Source organism: Ovis aries, chromosome 24, assembly GCF_016772045.2.
Source record: "Ovis aries strain OAR_USU_Benz2616 breed Rambouillet chromosome 24, ARS-UI_Ramb_v3.0, whole genome shotgun sequence".
Lineage (NCBI taxonomy): Eukaryota > Metazoa > Chordata > Mammalia > Artiodactyla > Bovidae > Ovis > Ovis aries.
The window spans coordinates 4,654,687-4,681,381 of record NC_056077.1 but is presented as its reverse complement, the minus strand read 5'-3'; the positions used below and the strand labels follow the sequence as shown (position 1 = coordinate 4,681,381).

At 54.6% G+C, this 26,695-nt stretch overlaps 2 protein-coding genes and 1 pseudogene across 6 annotated transcripts; 2 read left to right on the top strand and 1 right to left on the bottom strand.

Annotated features, from left to right (window-relative positions):
* Positions 1 to 431: 431 nt before the first annotated feature.
* On the top strand, positions 432 to 11,517 carry EEF2KMT (eukaryotic elongation factor 2 lysine methyltransferase). 4 transcript variants are annotated; one of them, XM_042240600.2, is made up of 8 exons: positions 432 to 768; positions 2,291 to 2,353; positions 3,686 to 3,766; positions 4,335 to 4,436; positions 7,593 to 7,726; positions 7,810 to 8,105; positions 9,226 to 9,375; positions 11,255 to 11,517. In XM_042240600.2, the coding sequence occupies exons 1-8, from the start codon at positions 535 to 537 to the stop codon at positions 11,353 to 11,355; spliced, it is 1,161 nt and encodes a 386-aa protein (XP_042096534.1). In that variant the 5' UTR covers positions 432 to 534; the 3' UTR covers positions 11,356 to 11,517. The 4 variants fall into 4 exon arrangements, with proteins under 4 accessions (XP_042096534.1, XP_060262031.1, XP_011959467.3 ...); XM_012104077.4 differs by having other exon boundaries at positions 647 to 745; XM_060406048.1 differs by having other exon boundaries at positions 8,295 to 11,517.
* ALG1 (ALG1 chitobiosyldiphosphodolichol beta-mannosyltransferase) lies at positions 10,682 to 24,521 on the bottom strand. 2 transcript variants are annotated; one of them, XM_015104071.3, is made up of 13 exons: positions 24,289 to 24,521; positions 23,252 to 23,329; positions 22,808 to 22,911; positions 21,197 to 21,345; positions 18,952 to 19,041; positions 18,346 to 18,456; positions 17,477 to 17,598; positions 17,285 to 17,323; positions 16,917 to 16,976; positions 15,678 to 15,788; positions 14,249 to 14,363; positions 13,319 to 13,394; positions 10,682 to 12,244 (listed from the first exon to the last, which is right to left on the bottom strand). In XM_015104071.3, exons 1-13 carry the CDS (start codon positions 24,494 to 24,496, stop codon positions 12,113 to 12,115), a joined length of 1,395 nt encoding a protein of 464 aa, XP_014959557.3. In that variant the 5' UTR covers positions 24,497 to 24,521; the 3' UTR covers positions 10,682 to 12,112. The 2 variants fall into 2 exon arrangements, 1 of the variants encoding a protein (XP_014959557.3); XR_009598429.1 differs by lacking the exons at positions 10,682 to 12,244; positions 13,319 to 13,394 and adding an exon at positions 15,356 to 15,565 and having other exon boundaries at positions 14,251 to 14,363.
* On the top strand, positions 20,221 to 20,555 carry LOC121817904 (large ribosomal subunit protein eL33-like; annotated as a pseudogene).
* Positions 24,522 to 26,695: the final 2,174 nt, after the last annotated feature.

Sequence of the window (26,695 nt, the reverse complement as noted above, 5' to 3'; positions counted from 1 at the left end):
AGCCCTCCGTGTACGGGGCAGGGCTGAGGTAAATGTGCAAACCAACACCTTTACCTCAGCGCCCTTGGCCTAGGAGAGGAAAGGGCAGCGTCGGCCTGAGCCCACAGGCCCTGAGGCGACCCTCGCACCCGAGGCTGGGCTTGAGGCTGAAGTCCCAGAGGATTCGGGGAAGGGATAAGATAAGGCTCAAGGGACGACGCTTCTGCCGTAGGGCCTTGCCAAGAAGACTCGAAAAAGTGCTGGAACAACGAGGATTACCTGGCCCTTGGCTAGACTGAACGCTCTCCCGGGGAGCCCTCGCTGCCCCGCCCAGCGAAACTCGGCGCTAAATTCTGACTCCGCCCCACCGAAGCCATGGCCCCGCCCCTTCTGCCGTGGCCCCACCTCCAAGGACCAGAGCCCACATCCAATTTCCCCTCGACGCCCCGCCCACCACATCACGAACCACCGGCTGAACTGCACCGCCTCCTGAACAGGTTCCTTCCTTAAGCCCCGCCTCCTGAGCTCTGCGCCCCGCCTCCCAGGGCCCCGGCGATGCTTGGCCCCGCCCCGAGCCCCACCCCGGCCCCGTGCGCCCGTCTCGAGCCGCCTCGAATCACAGCCCTGCTCCCGCTCAGTCTCCCGGGCAACGCCGCGGCGCCGCCCCACCATGGCGCCGGAGGAGAGAGCGGATGCCGCGCGCCTGCTGTGGGGTTTCGAGCGCCGCTTCTTGGCGGCGCGCGCCCTGCGCTCCTTCCCCTGGCAGGTGGGCGGCAAGGGGCGCGGAAGGTGGGTTGGGAAGCACCGGGGGTGCGCGGTGAGCGGGGCTCCGGACTCACACCCCCGTCCTCCCTGCCACGTGATGGCCCCTGCTACCTCGCTGGTCCGAGCGGCACGTCCGGTCCCCCGGGATCGCCGGGGCCGCGCGGGCTGGTGGCGAGGGGGCAGGCGCTCCACCGGCTCGCCCTTGGGCCCACCCTGCGCTCAGCCCTCAACAGCCTCTTTCGCTGGACCCTCGCCGCCATTCACCGCCTTTGCAGACACAGCCCCACTAATTGGAGGAATGTGAGATTTCCTCCCAACTCCCCTTTTCTTTGGGTTTTTTAGGGTCATGGTCAGTTGGTTATAAAAAAAAAAATGGTTTTTTAGCGTGTTACCCTGGCCATTGGGTAACAGTTGCTGCTGCTCGTTTAAACAGCCAGCATGCTCAGGACAGCGGGAGATCACGCTGTGTTGAGTTCAGTGACCAGGTCACAGGCCCTCTCGGGCCTCCAGCTTTTCATGTGGATCAGCAGCTTTGGACGAGTCCTCTCAGAGGCAGCTGATGGAAGAGGCAGGGAGGTACAAAACAGTCCTGAAAAGAGACAGAAGAGCTCACATCCCTGCCCTAGGGACCTGCCATTTGCACACAGGCTCAGGGCCGGGGTAGCAGCTTTATTCTGCCAAGGCAGGGGCTCTAATAACACTGTGTCCTTCATAGTTCACGTGTGGTGAGCTCACTGGGATGACTCAGTTTGGACACAGAGTCCTCCCCAGGTCTGCCCCGTCTTAAGAGGGGAGGTCAGTCATCTGTGTTCTTTCACTGACATAAATCATTTGGCATCCTAGGAGATCATTTCCCGTTAGAAAGGAATATGTACGTTTTTTAACCCAAAATTTAAACCTTTGTAATTGCATCTGTGAGGCCCCATGCGTATCACCTGTAATTGTTTACAGTGCTTACTCTTCACCAGGCCCATGCTAAGTGCTGGCATAGCTCAGCCACAGCACCCATGCGGTGGGGACTATTCCTGTCATTGGTTTGACTAGAAAAGAAGTCAGAGCTCAGATCTGAGAGACAGCCTGCCAGCTCTGAATCCTGGGCCGACCCCACAAGCTGTGTGACCCTGGGCAAGTGACTTTGTCCAGGGACGTGACACAGGAGCTGGGGCCTGCGCAGTAAAGCAGCCCGCCTGCCACGGGGAGGTCTCAGGGAGTCCATCAGGTGTTAGGGCCGTGGCTCCCCCCGTAATTCCTGGCCGACCAGTTGAGTCACAGAGCTGGTCTGTGAGACCCAGGTGAGACTAAGCTGTCATGGCTAATGCAAACCAGCAGCCTGTCTTCTGACATTTTCTGTGACTCATCCGGGTGTAACTCGGGACTTCTCAAGGTCAGGCTTTCAGCTGCCTGTGGCTTCTGCATCATTTGGCCCCAGGTCCCTGGGGAGAGATCACTTAGCACTTTGCCAACATGTCCTATTGCATGTTTCATGTTGCTGTGATAATGCCCTTGAGATTCGTTTCTCTCTTACCGCCTCTCTCTCTTTGGATAGAGCCTGGAAGAGAAACTAAGAGACTCGTCAGGCTCTGAGCTGCTGCTGGATATTTTGCAGAAGGTAAGAATCACAGAATCCCTGGAACACATCGCTGGCCTGATTTCCTGGTGAAGAGGTAACAGAAGCACCCTCGGTACGCATGTGACCTTTAAAAAGAAAGACGTTGCATCTGGCGTGACCAGCTCAGACAACGTGGGCTCTTTTGTTTTCTTAGATAAAGACATCAGAATACATAATACGCTGCATGAGAGGAGGGAATCTGGGGGATGTTTTTAAAACCGTCCACAGAGGAAATGGGGATGACAGCTGTAGGTACATCTAGCCTTTACTCGCTGCTCAGAGACTTTCTTCTTTGCATTTAAAGGGAAAATAAACAGGCACGTCTTGCCCACCGGGTCTTTTTCTAGTTGTGGGTGGGCCCCTGCTTTTTGGAGGTGGGGTTTGGATATACCAAGGGGTATATCTTAGTCTTGGTATGACAGAACCGTCACACTGTTTGGCTTATAAACAATAGGAATTTCTCTCTCACAGTTCTGGAGGCTGGGAGGTCCAAGATCAAGACTCTAGCAGATTCAGTGTCTTGTGAGGGCCCACATCCTCATTCATGGAGGGCTGTCTTCTTGCCATGTCCTCACATGGCTCAGAAGGCAGAGGGAACTCTCTTGAGGTCTCTTTTATAAGGGCACTAATTCCACTTATGGAGGCTTTACCCTTATAGTATAATCACACCCCCAGATCACGCCCCTCCTGATAGCCTTGGGTGTTGGAGCCAACATGTTGATCTGGGGTGGACACAGATATTCGGCCTGTAGCAGGGTATTAGCGTGAATCCACGTGCTCCATGTTCCTGCCCAGAAGGGGCGTTAGAAACACTGCCTGGACTGTGCCAGTGTGGTTCAGTCACTAAGTCGTGTCCAGCTGTGCAACTGCGTGGACTGCAGCGTGCCCGACTTCTCCTTCCTCCAGGATCTCCTGGAGTTTGCTTAAATTCATGTCCATCAAGTCAGTGATGCCATCCAGCCATCTCATCCTCTGTCGTCCCCTTCTCCTCCCGCCTTCAGTCTTTCCCAACATCAGGGTCTTTTCTGATGAGCCGGCTCTTTGCACCAGGTGGCCAAAGTATCGGAGCTTCAGCTTCAGCGTCAGTCTTTTCAGTGAATATTTGGGGTTGATTTCGTTTAGGATTGACTGGTTTTGATCTTGTGCCACTGTAGTGGAGAAATATTTTTAGGAAAGGGCTGATACCTAAAACTCTCTCCAATGCATGAGGATCACCCAGGGCTAGAAATCCAGGGATTGGGTAACTGGGGTTTGCCCCTGTATTCACTTGAAGCCCATGGGAGACTTAGGACGAAGTCTCACCCACAACCCACACTGTGCTCCTTCTCACAGACCGTGAAGCACCCTCTGTGCGTGAAGCACCCACCATCAGTGAAGTATTCCCGGAGCTTTCTCTCTGAGCTCATCAGAAAGGTCAGTGATGGGCACTGTCCATCTGGTAACCAGGCAGCATCTGGGACCCAGCTGGCTCTTCAGAGGTGGACTTTGCCTATTGGAGTTCAGATCCATCCTGTTCTCTTTTCCTGCTCTGCAGACCCCTGTAGAGCAGGGGGCTCCCATCAGTGAGACACTGAGGCGGGGCGGGAGAAAGGGAGAGGCCAGGGTCCTTCCTGTCTGCTTCCAGAGGTCTCCAGCAGTGGCAGCATCTCTGCTGTGGTCCTGCTCCCCCCACCCCCCGCCCTATGGAACCTTCGCAGTCCTACCAGGCAGCCCCTGAGTGTGGGAAACCCCACCTGCTCCCTGCTGCCCTCCACTGCACCTCACCTGCACCCTCTCTACCCCTCTCGGAGGTCCCCCCAGCTCCCCCCAACCAAGTGACCTATATTAAGTCAATCACATCCCAAATCTCCCCTCCAAATGTGATGAAAATCCTCCAGCCATTTTTACAAGTCAGAGTAAAAGTGAAGAGGTGGAACCTTGGTTTGAATCACAAGGGTGGACTTAAGCCTCCTGTGAATGCTGTCTCCCTGCCCGCCCCCAGCATGAAGCTGTCCACACAGAGCCGTCGGACGAGCTGTACCAGGCGCTGGCCGAGGTCCTGACGGCCGAGGAGCCCACCCACTGCCACCGGAGCTATCTGCTGGTAGGAGACCCACGCCCTCCACACACACAGTTAATTCAGGGTCCCGTCAGCCTCATGTGGATTCAGTCCCTGGCTCTTCCGCTCTGTGGTCTTAGACGAGGTCAGTTAACCTTCCTGGGCCTTGGTTTCCCCACCTGTAAACCGAGCTCTTCGGCAGATAACACCTCTCTTCGGGGCGGCTGGGGTTAAATTAGGTAACACACATGAACTGCACAGCAGTGACCTGTTGCTCAGACCTTAATAAATATTTGACGGATAGATGTGGGCTTCCCAGGTGGCTCAGTGGTGAAGAACGCGCCTGCCAGTGCAGGGGACGTAAGAGATGCAGATTCGATTCCTGGGTCAGGAAGATCCCCTGGAGAAGGGCATGGCAACCCACTCCAGTGTTCTTGCCTGGAGAGTCCCATGGACAGAGGAGCCTGGCGGGCTGAGACATAGCATGCATGCGCTCCTGTTACTGTTGTAGGATGGCAGTCTCTCCCTGCTGTCCACTGCCACCGTCACCGGCCTGGTAAACGCTGCGGCCTCTCGGCTGGTCGTCTGGCTTCCTGCCCCACAGACATCCATCTTGCACACAACAGGTTTTGTTTTGCTTGTTCTTTAACCTTTTATTGTAAAACACAGACACAAAAAGCCATGCGAAGAACTAGATTATCGGATTGCTGCAAGGCGGCCACCGTGGTAACTGCCAGTCTAGCCGAGGACTTTGGCAGCCAGCCCACAAGACCCCCATCTGACCCACCTCCATCCCAGCCCGCCCTCCCTCCCTTTCAGAGTCGTCACTCGGAGGTCTTATCGCTGCCCCGTGCACTCAACTCTAGATGCCTGCACTTAGTCTTGTCCATTAACAAGGTCTGGCTCAAAACCTGCCTTCATCCACAATTCCGCCAGCCCCTTCTCTTCCTGGTGGTTTGGGCTGGACAGCTCTGTGCAGGCTGGCTTTCGTTGCACACACGTGATGCTGTTCAACCTGTTCCTCTGTCCTCTGTTCCCCACAAACTGGAGGCTGGATTCGGAGGCCCACTGGGACGCTTGTCTGTTTGATCCCTTAGCAAGAACACTGCAAGGGTCCCGGAAGGCTCATCATCTGTTTTTAACCGCTTCCTGGTAGCACTTACGGATGCCTTAGACCTGTTAATTCATTGGAGGATGTAAAAGAGTGGCTTTCTGAATCATTTTGTTTTCATTAGCTAGAGAGATTTTGTAAGGAAATACCTCCTCTTGGCCGTACTTGGTTATGGAGGAAAGGCTGGATACAGCCTTGACTCTTCCCCTTTAAAGAGAGTGAACTGTGCTCCTGTCATTCCCTTAGGGCTTCAGTCCGCTGCAGGTCATGTCACTTTGTTGCTCAGTCGTGTCCGACTCTTTGCAACCCCATGGACTGCAGCACGCCAGGCTTCCCTGTCCTTCACTCTCTCTCAGTTTGCTCAAACTCATGTCCACTGAGTCAATGATGCCATCCAGCCATCTCCTCTGTCACCCCCTTCTCCTCCTGCCTTCAGTCTTTCCCAGCATCAGGGTCTTTTCTAGTGAGGTAGCTCTTCCCATCAGGTGGCCCAAGGATTGGAGCTTCAGCATCAGTCCTTCCAATGAATATTCAGGGTTGATTTCCTTTAGGACTGATTGGTTTGATCTTGCAGTCCAAGGGACTCTCAAGAGTCTTCTCCAGCACTGCAATCCAGAAGCATCAATTTTTCGGTGCTCAGCCTTCTTTATGGTCCAACTCTCACACCTGTACATGACCTCATGTCCATATAGTCAAAAGTCCGTATAGTCAAAGCTAGTGGAGAAACCATAGCTTTGATTAGATGGACCTTTGTTAGCAAAGTGATGTCTCTGCTTTTTGATATGCTGTCTAGGTTGGTCATAGCTGTCTTTCCAGGGAGCAAGCGTCTTTTAATTTCATGGCTGCAGTCACTGTTCTCAGTGATTTTGGACCCAAGAAAAAAATCTGTCACTGCTTCCACTTTTTCCCCTTCTATTTGCTATGAAGTGATGGGACCAGATGCCGTGGTCTTAGTTTTTTGAATGTTGATCTGAAAGCTGTAAATCCAAACTCAGGGGTGTCAGCAGGGCTGATTCTGAGACTGCGAGTGAGGGGTGTACTCCAGGCCTGTCTCCTTGGCCTCAGACGACCATCTTCTCCCTGCATGTGTGTCCTGATGTCCTCTTCTTACAGGGACCCAGTCAGATTGGAGTACGGTCCCTTTATGCCCTAATTTTAACTTGATTCCCTCCGTAAAGACCCCATCTCCAGGAGTTCCCTGGCAGTCCAGCGGTTAAGACTCTGTGCTTTCACTGCCGAGGGCCCAGGGTTCGGTCCCGTCAGAGAACTTAAGATCCCACAAGTCACACAGCATGCCCCCCCCCAAAAAAAAAATGCCCCATCTCCAAAAAAACATCATATTCCGAGGTGCCAGGGGTTAGGACTTCACCATACAAATTTGCGGAGGAAACGATTAAACCCGTGACAATCTTAATTTCTTTTCGATTTTTAAAATTTCACTCCTTTTCATGTTCTTTCTCAAGCGTTTCCCTGGTGGTTCAGACAGTAAAGAATCTGCCCGCAATACAGGAGACCCAGGTTTGATCCCTGGGTTGGAAGGATCCCCTGGAGAAAGGAATGGCAGCCCACTCCAGTACCTTTGCCTGGAGAATCTCATGGACAGAGGAGCCTGACGGGCTACTATCCATGGGGTCACAAAGAGTCAGACGTGACTGAACGATTAAACTCAAGGGCTTATCTGCTTTTATGTTTTATTTTTATTCTTACGTTCCTTCGGGCAGCCTTTATTTCTGAAATGCTGTTTTCTGTCATTTATCACACACTTCTGAGTGTTTCTAGTGGACTTACAGGCCTCACCCCAGAAGTCTCACTGCCCCCACTGCCAGAGCAGGCCGATTCCCTCCTAGGTGGGCGCCTGGGCTTTTCCAGCAAATGCCTGTTGGCTTGGGTCCTCCTCCAGCCCCGTTGCCTCCGTCTTCTGTCCACCGACACGCTGAGCACACAAGGGTTGTATCACCCGCCTGCTCAGAACCCGCCAGTGGCTCCCATCACATTTCGACTCCAATCCTACTTCCTTACATGGCCCCCGAGGCCCCCCAGGCCCGCCCTGGCTGCTGGGTTAGTAATTCTCTCTCCTGGTTTCCGCCCAGCCTTCGGGTGACTCAGTCACCCTCTGCGAGAGCACAGCCATCGTGTCTCATGGGACCACAGGCCTGGTCACGTGGAACGCCGCACTCTACCTGGCCGAGTGGGCCGTGGAGAACCCAGCGGTCTTCACTCACAGGTGAGCTGGAGGCACAGGGCCGGGACCCAGGAGGGTCTGCTGCCAGGCACTTGTGGACACAGCACCTTCTCCCCATCTCCCAGGACGGCCTTAGAACTTGGCAGTGGAGCCGGCCTCACGGGCCTGGCCATTTGCAAGACATGCCGACCCAGAGCGTATGTCTTCAGCGACTGTCACAGCCGCGTCCTGGAGCAGCTTCGAGGGAACGTCCTTCTCAACGGCTTCTCGTTGGAGCCAAGCATCGACGCCTGGGCGCAGCACCCGGGACCACATACCCCAGAGGCAGAGCGCCCCCGGGTGGCGGTGGCCCAGCTGGACTGGGACACGGTGACGGCACCGCAGCTTGCGGCCTTCCAGCCAGACGTCATCCTTGCTGCAGGTACCGCCCAGCTCTCAGCAGGGACGCAGCAGTGGACGCCGCCTGGTGGGAGGAATGGCGGGACCTGGGTTGCTTGGGCCTCTGGGATGATGGCACAGCGCAGGGCGTGCCTCCTGGGGACCCCGAGGCCACAGCTGCCCTGTCCGAGACCGAGGCCATGGGTCCTCCCACGCGAATGGTCCCTCCTAGGGAGGAGCCAGCTCTGCCCAGCAAGGCATGCGATGAACAGAACAGGCCCCAGGCGCCAGACCAGCGGGACCAGTCTTAGCCAGGCCACAGCCCAGCGGCCAGACTTCACATCCCTCTCCAGCAGCCTGAGGGAGGCCTCTCATCCAGAACAAAGATGAGAAAGCCAGACTAGCCCCAGGGGGCTGGCCCTGCCTACACCCCTGTCTTCAAATGAGGACGGAAGTGGCCGTGGCAGCCTCGTCTTTCCAGGACCACGGGCAACGACCTGATCCTGACTCCTCTGTGTGCCCTGGGCTGGGTCGGGGAAGGGGTTCTGGGGGCCCCACATCTGCTCCATGCACACCTGTGCGTCTCTGAGGCCTAGGGCTCTGCTTATATGCCTCTGTTCTGGGTCCACGAAATGAGCCCCACAAGCAGGGCCCACCCATTTCTGGAGCCCTTGAGGAAAGTGGCGTGTGGCCTGGCCACCAACAGGCCCGTCCTGCTCCGCCGAGCTCACCCAGGCCGTCGGGCCAGTGGTGCTGCCCTGAGACCCAGGCTGGGGGCAGCGGAGCACGCAGTCTAAGCAGTGCACCCCGCGGGCCCAGCTGGCGGGCAGGAGGGGCCCTGTCCCCACAGGAAGGAAACCAGAAGGCTGGGGCAGAGTCAGGCCTGCTTCATGAAGCATCTTCTAAACGGGCCGCAGGCAAAGATTGAATTTTTTTCTTGTAAAGGAACGCCAGTGAGTCCTGGATATTTTTCACATGTTGTAGTGTCTTTCAGTAGCCTTTTTGCTCTGCTGAGGTTTTCTGTTTTTACCCAACGTCATTTTCTTGCCGTCCAAGAGCAAAAGCCTAATTAAACCGCTGCTTTCCGGGCCTTCATCTCCAGGTGTCGGCACGGAAGCCCGCATCCTGGGGAGCCCTTCCAGTGACCTGGGTTTCCGTTACAGATGTGCTGTATGGTCCTGAAACGGTCCTCTCCCTGGTGGGGGTCCTGCGGAAGCTCTCCACCTGCCGGAAGGACCAGCGGGCTCCTGATGCCTACGTTGCCTTCACCATCCGCAACCCGGAGACATGCCAGCTGTTCACCACGGAGCTGGGTGAGCCCCGGGCCCCAGGCCAGGCTGCTGTCTCTGAGAGGCCTGCAGGGTCACTGCACTGGCCCCACACAGAACTCCAGGGAGCACAGAAACCAGGAAAGTAAAAGAAGGGGGTGGTGACCTGGAGACAAACCAGGAAGACCCAGACCACGGTGTGCGGGACTGACACCTCCACCCTCTGCGCAGGAGGCAGCATGGGAGGAGGGGGGCAGCTTATGCAGTGACCTCAGACGCCAGAGAGCAGCAGTCCTACTGTGTGTTTGGGGGTCCTGAGAGCCTTCAGTCTTTGTCTGTGACATGGGCAGGGCGGTGGGCACCAGCCGGCATCAGGGTGGATGGGAGCTGGGCCACCGTCTCCGGGTCCTCGCTGTACAGCGGAAACATCCCCCTCAGATGTTAAGCAGGGGCCCTCGGGGAAACGGCGGCCACCGCCACTGGATCAAGCACACAGCAAGAGTCGGGTGCCTTAGAGAAAGGGGGTCTGCCTGACTCGGCTGCAGGGCAGGGGGTTGCTGTCCTTAGACCTGACCTGTGTCAACCCCTCTAGCACCTGGTGGGGGCATGGGGGTGCTGTCATCCTGTCTCACCCAGAAAAACACCGGGGTGCGGGGCGGCTAAGTAATCATCCAGGCACCCAGCTCGCTGTCTCCACCCGCCACCCCATGACACCCGCCCTGCAACCCCCAACCATGTGCCAGGCGTCGTCAGGGCTTCCCACACAGACCAGACAGCCACGCAGAGCCCTGCGCCAGCCCCAAGCCCACCCCCAAACCAAGCAAAGCCCTCCCGCGGCTCCTTCTGCCAAGAGAGATGACCAGTGCCCACCCCCATATACCATGTCCCACTAACGGGTGTTAGGCCTCAATGAATAACGGAGTCCTTTTTCAGATGCTTACAAGAAAAAATATCCATGCTGTATTTTCTAATACAATTTTTTTTGTATGTATTTGGCTACTCCAGGTCCTAATTGCAGCACGCAGGCTCTCTAGTTGTGGTGTATGGGATCCAGTTCCCTGACCAGGGGTGGAACCTGGGCCCCCTGCATTGGGAGCGCAGTCTTAGCCACTGGACCACCAGGGAAGTTCCCTCCAGACTTTAAGTGAAGAAATCTGAGTACTGAACAGCATATACAGTATATACCTACACTGTAGGTGCTGTGTGTGTATATATATATGCGCAGCATATAGAAGGAAATGGCAACCCACTCCAGTGTTCTTGCCTGGAGAATTCCACGGACAGAGGAGCCTGGTGGGCTGCAGTCCATGGGGTCACAGAGAGTCAGACCCAGCTGAGCGACTCACACACATGCAGCATATACAGCCCATTTTTATTTTTAAAAATGTTAATACACACATGGGGCAATTTCATACTTGCTAATTAACATTATTAACATGTTATACTTGGACAGCAGGGTCATGAAACTTACACAGTGCATCTAGTATTTCATTTTTATAAATACTGATTTTTCATTCATAAAAAGCTGATGACAAAACCACCCTTGCCGGGGACTTGTCAGACATCTGTGCTTACAGAGAGGATGTAATCCCCTCTGACACAGGCCCAGCCTCTGAAGGCACCAGGCTGAGCGGTCAGGCAGACGTGGGTTCAGACCTCAGCTCCTACTGAGCTGTGCCCGGTGAGAGGGTAGAGCACAGAGGCAGAGAGCAATGGGGAACCGACAGGGCCGTGACCTCCAAGGGATACACACAGCCCAGTGGGCGGACGCACGAAAGCTGGCTGCTGTGAGCTGCTTGCCAAGGGGATTCCTGGTCCCACCCTGGAGGCTGGTTCCGGGTATCTGTCCCAAAGCCCCACCCTGATAGGATGGCGTCCCGCCCCCAAGCTCCAGCACCCTAAGATGTGTCTGTTCTGTTTCCAGGCCGGGCTGGGATCCCGTGGGAAGAGGTGCCTCGTCACAACCAGAAACTGTTTCCCTACGAAGAGCACTCAGAGATGGCGATTCTGAAACTAACGCTGTAGCTTTTCCAGATGGTTCTGAAGGACAGCCTGAAAATCAGATCACTGTCCTGGAAAGAATCTGATAAAACTTCCACTGGACTTAAATGTTTGAAGGATGTTAAATTCTGAATCCAGAACCATAAAGTGTTCTAACAAAATATAAACTGCTCGAGAGTGTGGGTACCCCTCTCTGCCAGATTTCTTATTTCTTAAGCAAATCACTAAGTCAGAAGTGAAATTTTTGGCTCAGACAGAAGCATTTCATTTGTGCAGATAAAAATATACCAAGTGTGTTTTCCCCAACCTGGACACATGTCCCTCACAGAGCAATGCTGCATGTGGGATACATCCTAGGGTCCCCTTGTTGGGGGGGCAGGGGTGGCCTGCGGTGCCTGTTTTCAAGGCAGGAATCAAAATATTAGGGACACGCCTGGGCAAACGCAGCAGGACCCAGAACTGGGATCCTGAAGGTGCTACAAGCAAGTAATGGGAAAGTCACTTCCCTCCTCACAGACTGAGGGGGAAACACTCACAGAAGAACAAGGAATTCAGAGCCTCCCAAGAAGAAAGCTGGTTGAGCCAGCTTCCCGGGCCACCAGCCCGATTACCAACAGTGGCTTCATTCCCCAGGCAGTGCCCACTGCTGTCTTTCCAGCGGCTGTCCACCAGGCGGCGCAGCCATGAGGACAGGAGTGAGCGGCTCCTAGGAAGGAAGGGGAAAGGCGAGGGGGTGGGCGTCCAAGGCGTCCCGCATGGGACACCTCACTGGCCCGAGGGGTCATGTGTCCGAGATCAAAGGGAGCACTGTCCGCTCCCAGCTCTCATCCCAGCGGAGCTGCTCTGACTCCCGGAGGCTCTTGCGGAACTGGTGCAGTTTGCCAGCAGGATCAGGAAACTTTGAGAAAAGCATCTAAAAGAGATGAAAACTTACCTCATTACCACTTCCCGTTCCCCACCCCAGGCCCCCCACTCCGAGCTGCCGCTGCTCCCCCTTCCCAGCCGCACCCCAAACCCAGCTGCCAGACATCGCCCCCTCAACCCTGTCATCCCACTGAAGCCCGCCCTCATCCCCAACACCTGCAGAAACACCCATGTTCTGGGGTCTCCAGCTTCCCCACCAGGCCTGGCTGGTAACCCTTCTCATCACCTCTGACCCCCATCGCCAACCCAGCAAGCCCCGCCTTCACCGGACTCAGGGGAGCCCTCCAGGCCCAGCTCACTCCACCCGCTACGGTTCAGACCTGACGGCACAGCCAAGTGGCAGCATTCACATCCACATCCCGTGACCTGCGGTAGCCCCCACCCCTGCTCCTGCTAGGCTCTGCTCCCGCCAGGGGCACCACCCCCTCACCATCTGCCCAGCACCCTCCTGCCCATATGCTGAGATCCAGGCAATGCCTGTGTTCTTGCCAACCTTCCTAAAGTGTCTGCAAATGCCAGCCTGTGGGACACCTGCAGCCCTCCACTTGTCTTTGTAAATAAAGTTTTACTGGAACATAGCCATACCCCTTCATTCACAGACTGGATGCTTTCACAACAGAGTTGAGATGTTTTGACAAAAGACTATGGCAAAGTCTAAAATACTTTCTTTCTGGGCCTTTCCAAGGTTTCTTGCCTTTGGGCTCCATTGTCAAGAATGATGTACTGCTTTTTGTAATTTGTAGTAAGAAATAAGTACCCTTGAAGACACCCACCCATCTTGCAAGGCTGCTCCAGGAAGCGCCCCTCACGCCTCCCTCTCCCTCCTCCAATCCATATCCCCTTGAATGGCACACGGTCCACCCAGCTCTAGCGTCAGCTGTGTGGTATGAGCTCCGTAAACCCAGGCGGCAGGCAGGGCGAGCCCTGATTCCCTCAGAGGCTGGGGCCCAGCCTCTGAGACTGCCACTCCCGCAGCGCGCCCAGCCCAGGCCCACCCACCCAGCTGCAGGAACAACAAATCTCCGAATGCCTGCGAGCCCCCGAGTGGGGCAGACAACGCCACCTGTAGCTGAATTGCCAGCTCCTCCGAGTCCTCGAAGACCAGCCCATTCTCCTCGTGTTTCACAAGCTCGTGTAAGCTGTAGAGAGAACGGCAGCGGTGTGAGAGCTGTCGGGGCGGGCGGGGGGAGAACGGAACTCATCCCACCCTCGGGCTAAGCTGGGGGTCAGGAACAGTCTGTCCTTCCCTTCAGGGAGCTTGTCCTTAGACTTGGCGTCTGAACTGAAGAACGACCTGGAAGGACACGTGTTAGGAATTCAAACTGATCTGGGGAAGGAGAGGCAGTGAAGGGCATTCGGACTTTTGTGCCGTGTGTGCTCTTCTTGGTGAGCTCTGTGTTCTGTTTTTTTTCCTTAATTCTACAGCAGAGAAATCAGGTAAAGGGCAGCCGCGCTGGAGGCAGGCTCAGAACTGATCAGGGGCTGACCCCAACATGATGTGACCCCGGAGTCTAACATCCTGGCTTTCCCATTTAGAAGCTGACCCCTCTGCTCACGGTGGGGCCACTGCACCTAAACCTCTTCTAACACTGACCTCTCCTGCCCATCTTTTCCAAGAAGAGCGGAGACAGAAATAGACACATCCAGCTGACTCGAACCCAACTACATGAGCTGAGACAAAAGGGACAGAGAGAGAGATAAGTCCCCATCAGTCAGGCGGGCAATTCCAGCCACCATGTCACGCTGTGAGCACACACCCCCAGGGAGAGTATCTGATTCATCATTTTCACTCAACATCAAAGTGGAAGCCACCCCATTTGGTGGGGGCACAGCCCACCCACGGGTACTATAGGGGCTCCTGTTCCCTAGGGGTGGCCGAGCTGCACAGATCAGAAGCGGCACCCTCCCAGGAGGTTCCCCAGGCAATTCTAACCAGCCACCCAGGTGCTGATTTGAGAATATAACCCGGTGGAACTGTGTTTTTCACTCCTACCACTGAAATTTCACGGCACACACTGGCAGGCAGCATCCAAACATGTCCACCACCTTCATGGGTAGGTCCAGGCCGCTGGAGGACCGGTGCAGGCAGACGCCCAGGTCTGCAGACCCTGCAGGGCGAGGACGAGAGTGAAGGGGCTGTCAGCATCGGCCGTGCCCCCAGTGACCACACATCCCGCAGGCCTGTGGACCGAGGCCTGTGGGGAGGAGAGGAAAGGGGCTAATCACACCCTCAACCCCGCGTACAGACGCCTGGAGCTGGCCAAGTGGCCTGGCCTGAGGCAAGGACGCGGGCGCTTCCCACCTGCTGCTCCTGGCTGCTCCGCCCTTTCTGAGAACTCCCGGCCCATCACCAATGTTTTTATATAAACGGACCCTCTTAGCAATTACTGCTTACTGAGTTCAGAGTTTCTGCTCGGGATAATGAAAATGTCTTGGCAAGACACAGTAGCGGTGACCACATAACACCGTGGACGTAATTAGTGCCACTGAACTGAACACAATTACAAAGTGGGGAAATGGCACGTTTTTGTTTGTATTTTATCACGATAATTACAGAAAGAACCCAAAGCAGATCCAACATAAAACCAGCTGTCACTGTGCAGACAGACCCAAGGAAGCACCCTCGAATCACTCAGCACCCTGGGAACTCCTGTCTGCAAAGGAACTTCCCGCCTGAGATGGATTATTTAGATGCTGAGGTCGATCAGCACTGAGCCAACAAGCTCTCCCCGAGGGATCAAGACGGCAAGAGGCGGGCGGCTGTCCTCACTGCCTAACAGTCCGCACTGTTGAACTCTTGGTCTCTGCACCGCCATTACTTGGGAAGTGGCCCTAACCCAGCCCAGCCCGGCTCTTCTGCCCATGGGAACAGCAGGACCGAGCTGGAGGGTGTGGAGCCCCAGAGCACTCAGACGTGACGCTGGCAAACAGACAGGGAGGAGCAGACACACCGGGAAACTGCCTCGTCTCCCGGAGTCCAGCCAGGACCCATCCCAACCGGAGGCCTGCGTGTGGCGGGCCCCTGAACAGAGAATGGCTTTAAATCTTTAAAGAGTTATAAAAACAGGGAATATGCAAAAGAAGCTGGCAAAACATTTACCATCTGGCCCTTTTCAGAAAAACTGTTCCCTGCCCTCGGATTATTTGTTGCTGTTTAGTTGCTAAGTCAGGTCTCTTGTGATCCCACGGACTGCAGCCCGCCCAGCTCCTCTGGAAATGTCCATGGCACTTCCCAGGCAGGAATACTGGCGTGGGTTGCCGTTTCCTTCTCTAGGGGATCTTTCCGGATCAGGGATCGAACCTCTGTCTACTGCAATGGCAGGCGGGTTCTTTACCAAGGAGCCCCTGGGAGGCCCACTGCCCTCGGGTATCCCCTGTAAAGCCCTCCCTCCTCCCAGAGGCCTCCCGCCAGACACTCTCACCCAGAAGCAAGGGGTAGTCCTCAGCCTCCAGCCACGGGGTGCAGACCTGGATGTGCCGGAAGCACTTCTGACAGATGAGGCGGCTGTAATAGTCCTTCAGAGGCCCTTTGCCTGGCAGGGGAAACACAGTCACCCACTGGGTACCCCTCCGCCCTGGCCCATGGCCCCAGGCCTGGGAAGCCCCTGCGAGGGCCTGCAAGGGCGTGAGCAGCAGGCCCACACTCAGCAGCTCCCATCAGGCCCCAGCCAGAAGCTCTCCAGAAACACCTGCCCAGGTGTGTGCACCCTGACACACACAGCCCTTCCCCCAGCAACCTGTGCCCAGGGAACCTCAGGCTGGGAATGTGTCTGGGATAAACTCTAGCCAGTCACCAGAGTACCCACCGAGACAGATTCTCACACAGGTTGCCCCCGCGCCCTGCCCAGGACCCCCAGGCAGCACAGCCTGAGCGGTGGGCCCCTGCCACCCCTGGGAGTCCGGGGACCAGGAGAAGAGTGTCCAAAGCAGGGCTGCTGGCCCAGGGCCCTCCTCCTCCAACCAAACCTCCTCTGCTTCTCTCTCTTCACTGGGAAACAGTTTTACCCTGGACAGTGGACTCTCATTTAAAAAGAAAAAGAAAGAGGGTGTTCCTGGTGGCTCATGGTCAACAATCCACCTGCCAAAGCAGGAGACGTGGGTTAGATCCCTGGTCCAGGAAGTTCCCACGTGCTACGTAGCTACTAAGCCGTGTGCCACAGCTACTGAGCTTGTGCCCTGGGGCCCCGGGGGGCAGAACTACTCAGCCCTCACACTGCAGCTACTGAAGCCCACGGGCCCCAGAGCCCGTGCTCTGCATCGAAAAGCCGCCACAATGAGAAGCCCGTACGCCGCAACTGGAGAGCGGCCCCTACCCCCTGCAACCAGGGGAAAGCCCGCACAGCAACGCAGACCCACCACAGCCAGGAAGAAATAAGTGAAATCATTTTTTTTAAAAAGGCTCAAAAACCACTGTGCAATGGAAAGTGCAGTATCTTTGAGGTCGCCCTGAGGTTCAAATCTAGACTCCGTGGCCTGCTGTGAAGTCCCTGTGAACTTCATTCAGCCTGCCCCTCTGTTAAGCTGGCAGAGAGAACCACGCATCGAAGAGTTAGGCTGAGGATCAACGAGACAGCAAACATCACAGGCCTGACATGGGGAGGGCCTTCTGTCCCCTCTAGTGACTCATCTAATACAGAACAGGGATGCTCTCAGGTGGATACCTGTTATGACACAGACCAGAGAAGGGAGGCTTTCTCCACTGTCAATCAAGTGTTCAAATTCTGCATTAAAAAAAAAATAAACACGTGATAACCAAGATCAGGCAGTCGGGTGAGTAAGGGGCAATTGGGAGGGGTGGAGGGCAGGGTGCTGCTCCCAGCCACGCAACCCTGGAGGGGATGCTTCAAAGCCGGGGGTCACTCACTGACCCAAATGGGGACCCAGGCCCGCCACCGCCACCCTGTGTCATCAGGCTGGCCCACCCAGTGGCCCTGGACACTCTGCTGAGGACACCACACGAGGCCTGTGAGCATCCCGCAGCTGAGGACACCCCGGCAAGCCCAGCTCCTGATCACAGGCACACACCTACTTTCTAATGCTGCCAGCAAGATGGAGAAGTCTTCGTCCTCTACAAGAAAAGAGAACTGAGTGTCATGGGTTGGTTTCTAGGTGCTTCCCCCACCAGCTCAGTGCGCTCTCCTTTCCCATCAGGGCCCCAAATACATGGGGGCGCAGGACTGACACTCGTAGGAGCCCCAAGTGCCCGGGAGGGTCCTGAGACCTGTCCAGCTCGTGCTGCTGACCAACAGGGCCGGCCGCCCGCAAAGACGGGTCACCGCTCCACTCAAGGCATCCCGCTCCGTGAAGGCTGACCTCTCCGTGTCCGGGTCCGAAGATTCTGAGCTGAAGGAGTGGAGAGAGCCGGTGAGCTGCCACAGAGCAGGCTCTCAGGCCCCGCGACAGCCGTCTCCCGCTGGCGAGGCCCGCAGGCAGCGGTCGGGGTGCAGCCACAGCCGAGTCACCAGGTGATCCAACCACCTGGGGCCTGGGTGCTGACCTGCACCCACTTTCTCTCTTTATCCCTATTATTGACGTGTCAGCAGGCGCTGAGCCCACAACAGCAGACAAGACCGACTCAGCCCTGCCTTCAGGGGGCTTTCTGTTCTAATCACCGTGTCAACTTAAGATGAGGATGCTGTGACCCCCTGTAATGGCCCCCAGGTTACTGAACAAAGACCAGGTGTGCAGAGAGCCACTCACAGAGGCTCTCCTCACCCTCCAGGAGGTGCCCAGAGAACACACAGGTGCACAGACCCTGCCACAGGGTCAGGAACCCTGGCAGGTGGGTAAGGACACCCACAGCCTAGTGCAGGGCAAAAACCTCCTTAAAGGGCCGAGGAGTAAACCCTGTAGGCTTTGGGGGCCATATGGTCTCTGTTGCCAAGCTCAGCTCTGCTCTTATAGTGCAGAACCAGCCACACACGATATATAAATGAACCCACGCACCGCATTCCAATAAAACTTTACTTATAAAAATAAAGAGAGCAGGCCTGCAGTCATAGTTTGCCAACCCCTGGTCTGATGGATCCCCAAGTCAGCAGCGAGCATAAAACAAGGCACCTGAAAGCCAGCTGAAGACGGCAGACTTACCGGGCCCTGAACACAGGGTAGGTGTGGCTCAGCTTCATAAAGAGCTGATGTTGCAGGTCCAAGGGCGTCTCTTTAAAGAATGATGCTGGCTTGTCATACACGGTCACGGCTCTGCAATGAGATCGTTAGGGTGGCTGTAAGGAGGGGCAAAGAAAAGACCTAAAGAAGAAAAAACCCAGAAGGATCCAGAAGAAGGGTGCTTGGAGATCCAAGTCTCAACAGTAAACTTCAGAATGACTTGGAGAGGGACTTCCCGGGCAGTCCAGCGGTGAGGGCTCTGCACATCCAACGCAGGGGTCCTGCGTTCAGTCCCTGGCTGGGGTACTAACATCCCACCTGTCACAGAGCATGACCAGACAAAACAAAAAACCCAGATACACAGTTTTTAAAAGTCCAGTTAAAAAAGAATTACTTGGGAGAAGCACAGAGAGAAGGTTCAACACCAAAACAGCCTGGACCACTTGGCTGGCTGGCAAAAAAAACTCCAGCCTCCTCCCCGCTCAGCTCCCCCAAACCAGCAACCACTCCCCGGACCCCCAGGAACTCCCAGTGCCTCGCCAGCAGGACACAGCAGCTGGGAGTCACGGCGCTGGGAGGGACCCCTACTTGATGCCCCAGTTCTCAGCCAGGTCGTCCTGCATCGCGTTGGTCACACACAGGTTCAGGTGGGACAGGCGTCCGCAGAGCTTCTCGTACCTGAAGAGAAGTGTCAGTGTTCAACCTGGAGCCCTGGGCCGAGCACCACCACCCGCCACCAACCGGCACAGGACTCGACACCTTCTGATATCAAAGAGGCTGCAGAGCTGGGGTCTCTCAAATCAGGTCACTGGCAAGGTGCCTTCCCAGTGTTTTCACTGAGTTCCACCACCTATACTATTATTTCTTTCGCACCTTTCTTTAAATCAGATTGCTTTTCAGCTTAAACACAATTACTTTCGGGAGAAATCATATCATCACTAGGGAAGGGAAAATCCACTTTCTCCTGCCATAAAATGAAGGAGAAATACAATAAAGGCCTCATCATTAAATCTCAGCCACATTGCACTGTTCCCTGCAAAGGCTGTGGGGCTGAGGCTCACTCCCACTGTGTCACAAAGGGAGCTGAGCAAATGTTGTGCGTGCAGGGTGCTAAGTCGCTTCAGTTGTGTCTGACTCTTCATGATGCTATGGACTGTAGCCAGCCAGGCTCCTCTGTCCATGGAGATTCTCCAGTCAAGAATACTGGAGTGGGTTGCCATGCCCTCCTCCAAGGGATCTTCCTGACCCAGGGATCAAACCCACGTCTCTTAACATCTCCTGCGTTGGCAGGCATGTTCTTTACCACTAGTGCCACCTGGGAAGCCCTATCAAATGTCAGAAAGGCATTATCAAGAGATTAGTTCCACACTGAGACATGAGCCCTGGTGACTGGGAAGAACTGAAAAAGAACTGGGAATGAACAGGGTTATCGAATGAGTGTGTGAACCAAGGCCTGTTCCTCACTCAGGATGCAGAGAGAGCTCCGAAGTCCGTCCTGGGAATGGAAGGTTGGCGCTCGCACTTATCAGCGGTGCGGCTTGTGGCATATGGGCCCCCAGCCTCAGTTTCCTGGTTTGTAAAAGAATAGCAATCACGGGACGCCCTCACTGGGTGGCAGTGGAGTCTGGATGGGAGGAAGGCTTGGGCTGAGGCCGTGCAGACAGTGCACGCTGATAGCCACCGTGACTACCACCCACGAACGACCCATCAGGGGAAAGGCTGCAGCCGGCCGATGGCTTGCGGCTGCAAGTGCACACCGAGGCAGGCGGTGTAACTCGGGCTCAGAACCCAGCACTGGCTCAGCCACCCGGGACCCTGTGCAAGCCTGCTGGGAACAGGACTTCTAACACAACCAATATGTCTGGCAGGCTGTGGTGGTCCAAGGCCATTTGTGCTGGCCATAAGCGGGGTCTACAGAACCAGAGGGAGCACACAGCTCTCCCCAAAAACTGAGGGTGTATGTCCTCGAGATGAGGCTGAATTCTATCCAGGCAAGAGATGTGCTTGTGTTTATAAAGCATAAAACAAGGACGCCTGGCAGAGAACCTCACAAAACCAGAGTAATCTGGGGAAAGACGACTCGCGCTCATGGAAACATGAGTGGCATGGTTTCTGCCAAATTCTGAAGCAACCTTCCTGCCAAGAACACGGGACACAGAATCTGAGTGACACTGTACCCTTTGAGGATTTAAACTTATTGCAAAGTAAGTAAATGAAAGTGTGGATTTGTTAAAGAAAAGAACATGGCATTGCTTCCTCCTGCAAGCGCAACCTGCTCCTGAGGCCCTTCTTCCTTCCCCCTAGCTCACAGACGGTGGCCCACACCCCCAGCTGTCAACAGCAGCCCCCACTTTGCATCTGGGGATCTGGTCTGCGTGCCAGGGACCCCAGCTCTCTGGCTGAGCACTTGTCCCAAGCCTGAGACAACAGGGTATTGAAGCGCCCCGGGCTCAGTGAGGGTCAGAGGACACCAGGTGAGCAGAAGTCAGGCTTGCTCTCTCCACAGAGCTGGATGAGATTCGGATGGGAGCAAGGGGCTCCCAGAACCTGAGAAACACCTCCAGAGGGAAGTGTGGGAAGAGAGAGGTCCTGATGACACCCTTTCTGAGCTCAAAGTTGGCCCTTTCTCAAGACTTCTCAGTTTCATGGGCCAACAAATGCCCTCCTTTGCTCAGGCCTGTTTTTATCACTGGTCACGAGCATCACCCAACACCCAGCCTTGCCCTCGCCCCTACAGGGCACACAGGGGACCAGCTTCCCCAGGTCTCTGCACTGGCCCTCCTTCCCATTACAGTTTGGAGTCAGTGACTGCATCCTCCTTCCAGAACCTCACCACTTGGCCAGCAGAACGAGGGGGTGGCTGGGGCCATGTACCAGACCCATAATGGAGTAGCCGTAGTTGTGCCAGTCGACGACAAGCTTGCTCCCGCAGAGGCAGCCTGCGAACCAGCAGACCGCAATGGCGGGCAGGCCCGGAGGGTTCTAGGAAAGAGAGACATGAATGAAGCAGAGGAAACCAGACCATGGTTGAGAATAAACCAAGTGAGAATAACGTACATGGCAAAGTGTCAATTCTGTTTACAGAGCTCTTGAAAATTGATAAACAGAAGACCCCTCTTCTCCACCAAAAAGTATGCTGCTGCTGCTAAGTCACTTCAGTCGTGTCCGACTCTGTGCGACCCCATAGACGGCAGCCCACCAGGCTCCCCTGTCCCTGGGATTCTCCAGGCAAAACACTGGAGTGGGTTGCCATTTCCTTCTCCAGTGCATGAAAGTGAAAAGTGAAAGTGAAGCCGCTCAGTCATGTCCGACTCTTAGCGACCCCATGGACTGTAGCCTACCAGGCTCTTCCATCCACGGGATTTTCCAGGCAAGAGTACTGGAGTCAGGTGCCATTGCCATCTCCGACCAAAAAGTATAAAAAGTCATAAAAAAGAAAGCTGATCAGATGTCCATGATGGTCCAGTGGCCAAGATTCTACATTCCAATGCAGGCAGCCTTGGTTTGATCCCTGGTCACGGAACTAGATCCTACACGCCACAAATAAGGCTCAGCACAGCCAGACAAGTAATTAAAAAGAAAGAAAGAAAGGAAAATTGATGAACATAAAAATTCCAAGAGCACTGATACCCAAGGAGACAAAAAAACGGAACAAGGAAGTACCATTTTTCACCTGTCAGAATGGAAACAAAACACTTATGATACCTGGTGGTGGTGAGGATGAGAGGGAAAAGGCCTCTCTGCTGGGTAGGGGGATAAAATGACCCAACCTTCTCTAGTACTATCCAGTAATCACATTTTAAAGTACATGGACTCTGACCAAACACTTCCCTTACTAGGAATTTATCCTAAGAGAGAAACTGGACCCATGCAAAAAACATATGTTCGCTGATGCTCTTTGCCACTTTGCCAGATATATTTAAAAAAAAAAAAAAAAAAACAGGAACAATCTGAGTGCTTATTAAGATGATACTAAATAAATACATCAGAGAATATATCACATTGGGACACGATAGTCAGTTAAAAGAAGGAACTTTTCTGTTAAAAAGCAGTGCTAGTAAGAGGCTAAAACCGTAACTTCAGAGCTAGAATGAAGACCTAGTTCAAATCCTGACTCCAGCCACTTCCCAGCTGTGTGATCTCTAAGTGTACATAACACGAGAACCTATTTCTTAGGACTGTTGTGAGGAATTAAATGAGATAGTGCATGTAAAACATTCAGATACGTGATAAGTAACTATCTGCAATGACACTGAGAAACAGACAGGATGGGTATCATAAACCGGATGGACACAGACCACAGGCTCCTACTCAAGTGTTTGAAGATTTATATACACATACATGAATATGCAATTCATTTACCAGTCTGTACATGTTTAAGACTGGAAAGTAAAGAAAACTATTAACAGTGGTTCTCACAGCGGGAGGCGGGGCTGACACATACCTGGAGAAAGACGTAGGCTGCTGGCTTCGTGCACATCAACTTCCACAGCAAGTGCACTGCCTGGAATACAACTTTGACTCCGTACTGGAGAATGTGAGGCCCAACTGCAAGACAGAAAACAGCTGTCGCTAGTAAAGGCTGTTGGTGTTTAGTCACTAAGTCGTGTCTGACTCTTTGTGACTCCATGGACTGTAGCCCACCAGGCTCCTCTGCCCATGGGATTTCCCAGGCAAGAATACGGGGGTGGGTTGCCATTTCCTTCCCTGTGGGATCCTCCCCAACCGCGGACTGAACCCAGGTCTCCTGCCTTGGCAGGCAGATTCTTTACCAGTGAGCCACCGGGGAAGCCCCACTAGTAAAGGAGTTCTTGGTAATTTGCAGATTCCCCCGCCAAACACACACACACACACACACACACAGAATCTAGAGTTGAGTGCTTCCTACCTGCAAGTCTCTGAAGGTCCGTCAGTCTCACAATCTGAATTCTGTCACTCTGCAAGAGCTCATCATGGGGTTTAGAGTCTGAAAAGAATGTCCCCTTTAATGTGCTGGACAAGACAATCTAATGTAAAGTCTGATGATCCCTGCCCCACTCCCCACCATCACCCTAGACTGAATAAGGAAGAGTGTTTTGGAAGGTAAGACTTTCCAAACCTCTCTGTTCCTCAGTAGCCAGAACAGAGAATGAAGCCAGTTCTTGTCCAGACTTCTCTAGACCAACCACAGAAGGGGGCCCGGAATCTTATCCACTTTCACTTAACACAACGCCAGGCACTTAAGTTGACCTAGGTTCCCTGGATGATAGAATTATCACATCCCAGGGAGACCTCTAGGAAGTCCCACTCCCGCCCCTCATCCTGGGGTAGCAGAATCTAAGCAAGCACCTGAGGCAACCAGTGCTGTTTCAGCTTTCCCCTGATATGGGCTCTGTTTAGAGCTACCTTCTGAAGATGTCAACGTGGGGGAAGATGGAGGAGCAGACACCACTGCCCCCTCACACTAAGGGAAAAAGCTCAACATGCTGAGAAAACAAAACATCTCCTGCCTGCAGAGCTCTGCACTGAGGGTGAGGAATGGAGACAAGCTGCCCGTTGGCTCAGACACAGCCTCAGAGATGTGCTTACCAGCACTGGCCCTGGGGTCACACCCATCTGAATTCCAGTCCCATCTTTCCACTTACTAGGAAGAATAAGTACGACTATGCACTGAGTTCATTTAGCTTAGCACAGTCCTGGCATATGGCAGGCGCTCGGGTAATGCTGACTGTTCCTAGCTCTCTAGGAACATCCAGGCTGGGGCGGGGGTTGGGGTGCAGAAACCTGGCAACAGCTGTCCAGGCCAGAACAGTCTCGGAGGGCTGCCCGAGGGAGGAGAGAGAGAAAGCGGGCGCCCCCGCCGCGGCCATCCCCCCGCCCCGGGGGGGCCAAAGCCGAGGGTCAAAGGCTGACAGAGCAGCCTCCCTCCCGGGGCCGGGCACTCACTGCAGAACCCGAGGAGGGTCACGGAGAAGCCGCTCTTGGCCAGGGACAGCGCGTGGTACTGCATGCGGGGGCTGCGGCCCACGTCGCCCAGCACCACGACAGTAACGTGGCGGGCCGCGCGCCCCCGCCGCCAGTGCTTCCACGCCACCAGCAGCAGCGGCGGCAGGAACAGGCACAGCGTCAGCAGGGCCACGTAGGAGGCGGCCATCTTGGCGGGCCGGCGCCCGTCACGTGACCGCGCTCCCCGCCGGCCGGGCTCGCAGTGCGCAGCCGCAGACCGAGCCTCCGAGGTGGGCGGAGACAAGAGAGGCGGGAACCTAGTTTCGTAAGCGGGGGTCCGCGGAACCTCCGAGGAACCCCTGGGAGCCAAGCTTTAGTGGTATTAAGGTAAAGTCGTTATTATGTAGGGAGCTAGGAACATTTTTTCTTTCTTCAGATTTCTAAGATAACTTACAATATAGTGAAATAACAGTTCGTTTGAACCGTGTATAATGTTAAGGAAAGGGGCAAGATGCCAGAACGCATAGCAGCTGGTTCTATCATATAAAAATCAAAACGACCCTTAATTGCACGAAGTCTATGGGGTGATCTTCTTTGGAGGATCAGGGAGTGAGTTGGGGTGGGGGCAGCTGGGAGCTGGTGGGGAGGCATACCGTGGTCTGTTTCTCGATCTGAGTGCTTGTAAGGCGGGTGTGGTCCATTAAGCAGCGAACTTACCCGTTTTTCAGGATGTATCTTGTGCTTGAGGTGGCGCTAGCGGTAAAGAGCCTGCCTGCCAATGCAGGGGTCTGTAGAGATGCAGATTCTATCCTTGGGTCGGGAGGATCCCCTAGAGGAGGGCAAGGCAACCCACTCCAATATTCTTGTCTGTAGAATCCCATGGACAGTGGAGCCTGGTGGGCCACAGTCCATAGGGTCGCAAAGAGTAGGACATGACTGAAATGGCAGCACAGCACATGTTGTACTTGAATAAAATGTTTAAAATAGAGAAAAGGAATTCCTTGACGGTCCAGTGGTTGGGACTTTGCCGTTTTGCTGCGGAGAGCTGAGGGTTCAATCTCTGGTGGGGGAACTAAGATTCCACAAGCTGCATAACATAGCCAAAAAAAAAGAAAGAAGAAGAAGAAAAATAAAATAAATATATATAGAGAGAGGAAAAGGACAAGGAAGAAAGTAAAAACCATAATGATGTTCACTATCCATTGAAACGACCCTGATTCTGGGAAAGATTGAAGGCGGGAGGAGAAGGGGATGACAGGATGAGGTGGTTGGATGGCATCACCGACTCAATGGACATGAGTTTGAGTAAACTCTGGGAGTGATGGATGGTGAGGCCTGGCGTGCTGCAGTTCATGGGGTCGCAAAGAGTCGAACAACAGAACTGATCCATTGTAACAAGGGAAAGTTTCACTAACCCTCCTGTCTCACCCCCCATGGTAACCACACTAAAGAATTTTGTGTGGGTCTCTCTGACAGCGTTTTGATTTTAAAAGGCATCCCCTTGAAGTCACCCCACTGCCCTCATCTTGGGAGCTGCCCCAGAACCCACAGAGTCAGGCGCAGGGACCACCTGCTCTAGGGGGTCCCCCCTCCACCCACTCACATGTTGGACAAAAAATCAACACAGCACCTCCTCCCTCTATGAGAACCCAGACAGAGCAGCGCCAGGGACCCTAAAACCCAGCTCAGGATGTGGCATGTAGCTCATTTGCTTCTCACAATAGCTCTGTGACTCCTGAAGGTCACATCCTTAGTGAGTGTGTGGCAGAGGCAGGGCTTGAAACCCAAGCAGAAGAGGGTGAGGAAGGAGGAGTAAATATGTGTAGATGGAGGGATGGGCTGTCTGCGGGCAGCCTCAACCCCCCAGTTTCCAGGGAGGCCCCGCCTTCAGTTGTCTTGCTGGGGTCACGAGACCGGAATACGGACCCCGCCCCTCCAGGCACCATCTGTGGTAGGACCGGACCTACCCCGGCCTCAGGGGCTCCTTGATGTTGAGCACATCCCTCTCTGTCGGCTGGCTTTCCTGACCTGTAAACTAAGGGAGGGGGACTTTACACCTGAGAGGCCCCCTCTTGTTCTTATGATCTAAGAGGTTAAGGACCAGGCACCCCAGCTGCAACAAACCAGGAGCAAACGCCTTGTCCTGGAAGATGAAACCCTGACTGGGGAAGGCGTTTGGATCGTTTCTCTGGAGAGAGAGGAACAAGATGCCACACCAACCCGGCCTGCTTGTCCTGCTTGCCCACTTGGCTGACATCACGTGTGAAACTCAATCCTTCTGTAGGTCAAGAGGGTATTGTTTCCCTTCCAGATACCGAAGCTGAACCCTGGCGGTATTTCCCAATGGTTACATGGACTCCGGCGTGAATCCTGTACCACCCTAGCTGTGAGACAGTGGGTCATAATA